The 8,471-nt window shown below is 41.1% G+C and overlaps 1 protein-coding gene across 1 annotated transcript; it reads left to right on the plus strand.

Annotated features, from left to right (window-relative positions):
* The first annotated feature begins 2,737 nt into the window (after positions 1 to 2,737).
* On the plus strand, positions 2,738 to 4,517 carry wu:fb55g09 (uncharacterized). The gene has a single exon (XM_006782969.3). It carries the CDS (start codon positions 3,193 to 3,195, stop codon positions 3,868 to 3,870), a length of 678 nt encoding a protein of 225 aa, XP_006783032.1. The 5' UTR covers positions 2,738 to 3,192; the 3' UTR covers positions 3,871 to 4,517.
* The last annotated feature ends 3,954 nt before the right edge of the window (positions 4,518 to 8,471 follow it).

The following is an 8,471-nucleotide window of genomic DNA, read 5'->3' on the forward strand; positions in this document are numbered from 1 at the left end:
AAGTTGTTTAGTTACAGTCACCTTTTTTAAAAAAAAGTTTGCTTTTTTCTTTGTTATTTCCTTTTCTTGGTTCTTGAAAATAAATAAATGATGTTATATTAAAATATGGAGATGAGCATATGTCATTACTATAGCCACGCCTTGTTTGGTGAACTGATCACCCCGATTCGTCTTTCAGCTGCTCCCTTCAGGTTTCCCCACAGCGGATCATTTGACACACCCTATCCCCATCACCCTCCTCTGCCACACCAGCCGTCGGCATGGGCTCCTTCACATGAATCTCCTCTGTAGTCTTTCTGTTTTCCACATGCCTGCAGCTCCATCTTCAACATCCTTTGTCCAGTATATTCACTATCCCTCCTCTGCACATAATCTCAGCCTCGTCTCTCTAACTTTATCTCCAAACTGCTCAACCTGAGCTGTCCCTCTGTGGTACTCATTTCTAATCCTGTCCATTCTAGTCACTCTAACCTAACCTAGTTTAAACAGCTCGTTCCCACGTATTCATGGTATGGCTCAGCAGCTTTATCCCTGTGTAGTTTCTAAGGCTCTGGGGTGTGTTAAACAATCTTGTTAAATAAGTCTGCTACACTGTCTGCTACACATCTCCATTTATTTTCTTGGATGGGTTCCATTAAAGATAAGCCTAATTTCCTTAGTTGGTTTTAAGCCACTCCATTTAACGGTCACAAGGGGTCACTGTGCTGTAGCATATTTGCAGGCTTGATGTGGTCCTCCATTGTGTTTGATTTGTTGACTAAAACAGAATTAAATATACATATTTGAACTGGAGAGAATAGCCTGTGGTGAAAAAATGAATGAAAAAGGAATTCAACTTTAAAGGGCTCCTTATTTTTTTCCGTCAACACTAAAGATAAAATCCATCCTTTCTTCTTCTGATTAGATGACAAATCTAAAACGTCACTTAGCAGCCCTTTCACGGGTTTACCTTCTTCATTTTCTAGGAAGACAGGCCATCGTTTCCGGAACAGCATTTTAACACAATCTGTTATTAATTATTTGCACAAATATTCCCAAGATGTGGAATATATACAATACACAAGTGTTCATTCAGCAGTGCTGGCAATTACACTGTTACATGATCTGTTTCAGACAATTAACAGAAGAAGGACATACACACACTCAAAGACACCAAAAGTAACAATAACCAGGAAAACTAATTTAAAAACAAAAAAGATACAGTTTTGGAGTTTTGTTTTGTTTTTGAGCAAGACTTGAGATAAGGATATGTATATTTTTTATTCTTACTAGACATTTCACTAACTTTAAATAACGGCCTAAACTGCTGTACTAGAAACACACTGGTAGAGGGAGTACACGTTGTACACTCCGTTTGCACGTATATTTGCACCCTTTACTTTTGCTTGTGTTTGAACAAGTTGGACCAGATGATGGCGCTGGATATCAAATTATTACCAAGGTTCTTGCAGTTCTAACAGTATATCCTGTGGTTAAAAAGTGTTTTAAAATGTCTCTTCAATCCTATCCTGCAGTAGTTGTTGACATATTACAATAAAATAACAGATTTCAACCTCGTGTTGACGCTAAATGTTTTAAAAAGGTGAGTTGATCAAAAAAAGCAAGTAAAAGTCTGTGCAGGATTTGAAGAAAAAGAATACGAATGTCTTTTCATTGTAACTATACACATGTACAAAGAGATACAGAGCATCTCCTACTCAGTGCAGGCATTTTATTTTAATCTAGTCAAAGCCTTTAAAGTTAAGCAGGGGTTTATGGCATAACTTTATCTACTTTAGAAGTGCAGAGCAAAGCAACACTTGGAGTATATGACCACCTTAAAAGTTGTTAACCTCTTCAAAGCTGTCAATCTAAACCAGGCTGTCTAACTAGCTTGCATAGATTATCCTTAATTATTTTGAATAAGTTACCCATTTACAAGACTGATAATGAATACCTTGGAGCATGTTAAGAAAAACAAACCTCCTAGACTTTCCTCAGTTTTTCCACAATCATTTTCAGATCCCAGGAAAAGAAAGGACAGACAAGTTCTCCCCTAGATCTGGAATTAAATGATAAATGAACTTTATTGAAAATTTGTGGGAATTAATGAAACCCAGTGAGCCCAGTCGGCCACAAGTTTGACACCTCTGGTTTGAACCGAAGTGGTGAGACTGGTGTGCTGTCTTCGAGGAAGCCATTTTAGAGCACAAATGAATACGTACAAAGTTATTCGCTACCATTACAGTGGTTTATATAGAAAACTGCTGTCCTCGGACGGATCTTTCGGTAATGCTGTGATACTCTGAACTGTTGTGGGCATGGTCCATGTACAAGGCCGTAAATAACGGCTGTCAGACTGTTACGGTGACTACTCCAGTCCGCTCCGATTGTTGTTGCTGTAAGTGACCACTGTCTTTCCACGGGGAGGGGGCGGGGGAGAAGGAACAGCAGCAGCTGGGCATCAGATTTCAACTGCCAAAACTAAGGCGGACTGAACCATCACTCGGCGGGGAGGATGCTTTCTGTGTGTCACACCACATCTTTTTAACATAGCTACAGTAGCTTCATATGGGTATTTAGGTATTTAACATTAAGGTTTAGAATAAATGACCGACAACATATGTCATGTTACAATGTTTCAAATGGGAAACGGAGACGCGTGAAATGACATCTCCCCCCGCCTCCTTCTACGCGAATGAAATCTTCCAGCTCCTTATAATAACACCGAGAAGACGGCAGCTCCACAGTCAGCGATGGTAAGCGCTCAGTTTGATGTCGCTACTGACTTAACTCAGAGAAAAACCACCTTAAAATCAGCGAGACGACTCTCAAAATTATTACCCCGCTCACTTCAGTTCACTAATCAGAGCTGCAAGGAGCTGATTTCACTTTCAGAAAGGGGTGGAAAAAAGAGACATTAGCGAGACTGACGAGGGCGTGACAGAGAGCCAAGCAAGCAGGCAAGCTGCTGCTGCAAGGGGAGGCAGAGGAGGCTATGCACCAGCCGAAGCCAGAGGTCAAGAAAAAAAGTGAAAAAATAGTCAAAAGGTAGACTATCGAGTGAGAGGAGGAAGGGTCATTTGTGATCTGAGCCACACATCGAGAAACGATCCTCGCATTGTTGTTGTTGAGTGAGCAACCGAGTGAGGAGGAGGATGTGAAGGAGGTGTAGCTGAGAGGCGACATCAAGAAAGGAAAGGAAACAAGGAAATGCTCTCAGATAAGATGTGCAGGAGTATCTGCGAACACCCCAAGCTGCTGCAGGAGGGGAACGAGGCTCTGCAGAGGGACGGCCGCAAGAAGCACGGCTGGTCCAAGAGCTGCAGGGGGCGCCTACAGGGGCGGAGGATGAGCGGAGGAGGGTGGCCGAAAGGGCGCAACCACCACCACTATCATCATCATCAACATCACCACCATCATCATCCCCGACACTACCAGAAGCCGGCGCTGTCCCTTCGTCCCGTCAACGTGAAGGGGAAGAGGGTGAGGGGGATGCAGGCCCCCAAGAACACCAACCAGTTTTTGATGCATGAGAAGTACGAGATGCTGCACATGCGCTGTGACTCAGTGGGGAGCGATAGCGGCTGCAGCTCCGACAGCGACATGGAGCTGACGGACATGGACTCATACCTGGGCGTCCTGGAGAATGCCAGAGGAGCCCTCTTGGACAGTCCCAACCCATACGGCTCAACATCGCCTCCGGGACAGTTTGTGGTACTGCACGAGGACCCTCTGTGCACGCACGAGGGCAGCTTGCTTCTGCATGAAAGCAGTCTGCGTCTCCAAGAGGAGAGCATGCAATATTTCCCCTCTGAAGACGACCTTATGCAGAGCCAGAATTTCATGCAGAAGGACTTTGTTGAGTTCTATGACATCCTGACACCCTGAAGGGAAACTTTCAGGCGGACATTTTGTTTTCACCAAGACTGAACCTGCTCAGGTTTGTCCTGCTTCATGTTCACAGAAAGAAAAGTCTCCTTTCTTCTTCTTTTTTTTAACGACAGGCAGCCTTAACATCTGGAGAATTTGCTTGCGGGATGGAATGATTCAACTGGTTTCCAGCAGAAATTAACTTATTTTTTTTTTAAACTGAGTATAATTTTATTTTCAATCATTCCTGCAAAGCACTGCCTCTTTGTATTTTTGAGATACTGGCACTGATGTTTAGAGGACAAGAAGCGCACTCACAATAGGTTAAATTGTCTCACTCCGCTGGTATTTTTCCAGGTTTAAAACTTAACTTTTGCAGATTCCTGTCTTAAATCGCGTTAAGACGGTTTATTTTTTTCTGTTGTTGACTGGTTAATGTGTGGTTATGTACCGTGTGTCTGGGTGCTGTAAAGTGCTTCCTTTCTGTTATTGTTGTTATACACAAAGGGAAATGGCTGGATGGTGGGAGTGAGCCCAAACAGCCAATCGGCTTTGAGCTGACTGGATTAGGCTTGAGGTGATTGGCTGATGAACATTGTCTGTGACAAAAGCATTTGGCTGTAAAGAATAAAAGAAAAACCCAATAAATATCTGAATAATATAAAGTGGGCTGATTGTTTTTGTGAATGCTAAGAGCCTGTAGAGGCAGTGTGTCACTGTGTCATTAGGACAGATCGAATAAGACCCTGTAAAATAAATGGTCAGATTTGTTGTAAGAGTTCACATGAGACTGTGAGCGAGGAAGAGAGATTGGTGAATGAAATAAATTCATGAAATCTGCATCACAAGCATTCAAACCATTTAAACAGGACATGAGACACATTTGTCACAAATTAAAGAAAACATTATAAAATCCCTTATAAATACTCCAAAATCAAGTTCTTAGTGCAACAGTGACATACAGCTGCAGGCAGATTTATTAACACATCATAAAACAAGGTGCTAACTGCACACACGTCTCTCCAGCATTTGTTTTCAAGAGTTCAAATGCGTTTTCATTGCATTACACATGAATTTCTAACCAAAGTTTGACAGCATGTAAGAGTTGAAGATAAAATCTGCCACATTGACAGAAGTCAGTCGATAGAATCACATTTAGAGATGTTGTGTAACAAACAATTGCACTTTCTGAATGTTCACAGAGCAACAGGACATCTAAATTCTGCAGATTATTTTTACCCCCATACAAAAGGAAAAATAAGTCACTAAATGACAGCACATTTTTTCAACAATGCTCAAAAATTTGTAGATGACACAAGAAAAGAGAAAAAGAAAAGAAAACAACAGCAACATTACTATATTCATGTTTTCTTCCACTGTGAGGGTGAGTGTTGATTTGGGTGGGTGTGTTTGGGTGGGTGTTGTGTTTGTCGGAGAGAGACGCAACTAAAAGTAAGAAAGCACACAGACGGGCCCCCGGGGACATCGGAGTGGGAGGGGCATCACAGAACGTGTCGGGTCCTGGATCACAGCATTCTTTATTTATTGAATTTTACTTCACCTTTTTTGCTCTCTCCTGCCTCAGGGTTAGGGTTAGGCTGCTCCCAGGCCTGAGAGAGTTGTAGATCAGGTCCCTTTTTGACCAGACCCCACCTCAGCTGGTAGAGTCAGTTCAACTGGTTCTTTCTATTAAGAGTTAGTCTTCATAATGATCTGATATCTAAAGTAACCAAATTAAAGATCCTGATCTTAAAAGCGTGTGTGCACATTGCTGTTTAAGTCCATACCAAAATTTACTTTTCACATTTCCCCTATAAAGGCCACTTTTGAATTTTACAGACCAGGAATGAAGCGGGAAGGAGGGAGAATCGGCGTGTTCCTGTTTATAGATCCGTTAAAGTGGATTATTTGAAGTGAAGGGAGCTGGTCACACCCACACAGCACAGCCAGGAAAGTATAAGCCTCTTTCTGTGCCATAAACTAATAATGGTAACAGGTCAAACTGCGAGGAGCAGGCAGATCCTTCACTCTTATTTGTACAGAGCAATATTCTGCTCTTCAACGAGAGTGAGAAGCAACTACAGAAAAGGTGAACACAATACACTAGACAGCATATAAAAATAGAAAGGTCCAAATGCTTCAACTTCATGTTTTTCCATATTTCCATTTAAGAGTCTTATCCTTAAAAATGTGATTTTTGAAATTAACATCTGTAATGTAATACATTACGCATGCAGCTTTCTGCAACCTATACTTATCTTCTGAAATGTCAGGGAAGCCGGTCTGGTGTCTCGTCACTCGTCACCTTCCTTACGTCAATGGTTTGGAGAACTTGGGAATGCAGTGTGGCCCCTATTTAACTTATTTAGTATGTAGTTATTTTTCTTTGGGTCTTTTAAGACAAATGGTTATATTAGCTCCACATTCTGACTGAAGATGAAAAGGAGTGCATAAAAATACACAAAGGATGATGATTCAGAAATATGCAATGAATAAGCAACATAAAGCTATATTATAAATGCATTTAATAGTAAAGCTGCTACATTTCTAATCTATGAGACAGAGCCTCAAGATGAAACACAAGAGATTACAAAACATTATAAGCTGTAGACTGTAAAGTACCAAACTTTCCATTCCCAGCCAGACTAGAACAGAGCTATGAGAGGGGTCAAGGGCTTTTTATTATTGTTCTTAAAGCTTACATATGCAATAGCCTCTGCATCCTGAAAAACAAGCTCCCCAAGCCATTTTTTGTTGATATTTTTTTCAGTCTGTTATGTTTTGTATGGTATATTTTATCTTCTTGACTTTTCCAATGTAGAATCGTTCCGTTTTAATGAGGCTTTTGCGTAAAGCTTTTTGAGTTTTGCTGCAGATTTTATAATATGGATTAATGAAAGACAGACACTGGCGGGTGTCCAGTGTGTATCCAACCTCTCACCCTGTGTCAGCTGGGAAAGGCTCCAGTTTGCACGTGATTCTAAAAACTATAAACAAAACACAAAAAAAGGAACTTGTTTTAAGACGAGATTATTTAACATGAAGACATATTTACCCTGAGAAATCCACATTTTTGTTCTACAGCTCCAGAAGGACTCATCTGTCACTAAAAAGCTCCCTGAAATGTACAGAGTGGAAGTTTTCGAGTATTTAGAAGTTTTTTTAGTTTAACCATCTCGGTCTGACCTTAGACCTGCAGATCAGCTGACATGCACAGAATTGACACTGGGGGTTGTGTTAACCAAGAGCACAAACGCAGTCAAATCGACCTGCATGTGTGTTTGCACCATGCTTATCTTATCGCACACAGGTTGTTCAGTGCCTTGCTCAGGGTTACAGTGGAAGGTCACAGCCTGCTTTGAATGTAATGTCTCTATTGTACCTTCAGCTCCTGTTGCTATCAGCCAGCAGCAACTTTTACCCTAACATGACTTCTTGTTGTGCAATGCTTACTCTGATTGGTTGGCTTACACAGCCAAACAGGAAGCAAATGTGAATGGTTACACACCAACGCACACATACACAAACACACACACAGGCCACAGAAAGTTGTGCTGTGGCAGATTACAAAAAGTAGATCATTACGCTGCAAACACTTCTACTGCTAGCTGTACCGATGCTAATCTGCTGACACGTGCAAACACATGGATCTGTCGACACTTGTAAGAACGCTTGCTGACGCACTTAATTTCTCAACTCAAATTTTCATTAAACCATATCTTGCTTTGACACTAATGCCAGGGCTTTACTGCCAAACTGCGCCAGCTCTTTAGCTGAGAAAAGCGAACACCGTGTTTGAAAATGTTCTCAATTTTAAGTTTCATAGTTGAACTTAACAGACAACAACACTTGTCAGATATTGAGAAGCATGAACTGTTGTGGTGAAAGGGCAGTCGTCCAACAACAAGTACAGACAGAGTTACAGTATGAACGACGGTTGGAAAGATCACTGACACTCCTACATACATAAACACACATGCCCTGCAGGTATTCCTGAAATAGCAGAGGCTACATGCTGTGTGTCTGGATAAAGTTTAACACTGTGAATGATCCCCTTCTCTCTTTTATAGTCCTGAATCATGTCATTGTGTGTGAATGAAGAAGATTTGTACAAGAGTCGGGGATAGTGCTCAATTGTTCAAGTGACTCAGTGATGATCATATAACAAATCTGCAAATGAAGCATTTGAATAGAGCAGAACTAGATGAGGTATACAAAACCATGTAAGAGTATCCACCTTAAAACCACTGGGATTAATCTGCTGTTTCCACATTTTCGGCTTCCTAAAACACTACATGTTAAAATTCTTTTACTCAGTATTATCTAGAGCCTTTTGGTACTAAGCAATTACTGTACAATGTAGAAATAAAAGGAAATGAGAGGTTAAAGTTGTAGTTCGGGATATATTTCTACTCTATAATGTACCTTATGCTGTCATATATTTAGAAGTCCAGTTGCTTTTTTCAAGCTGTCAAGACTAACACGATCTGGATGACTGAGAATCTACACAGACAATTACAACAGTCCCTTATGAAGTAGTTATTTAACAACAGCACTCCAGACTAATGCAACACAGTGCAGCAGCTCTGCCATAAATTCTACTTTTACACCCTGTTGTA

The sequence above is a fragment of the Neolamprologus brichardi genome, chromosome 5 (assembly GCF_056152115.1).
Source record: "Neolamprologus brichardi isolate AB-2024 chromosome 5, ASM5615211v1, whole genome shotgun sequence".
In the NCBI taxonomy this organism is placed as follows: Eukaryota; Metazoa; Chordata; class Actinopteri; order Cichliformes; family Cichlidae; genus Neolamprologus; species Neolamprologus brichardi.

What these genes read in the sequence shown, in the direction of transcription:
- wu:fb55g09 (XM_006782969.3), top strand. Translation starts at nt 3,193, where the DNA reads ATGCTCTCAGATAAGATGTGCAGGAGTATCTGCGAACACCCCAAGCTG.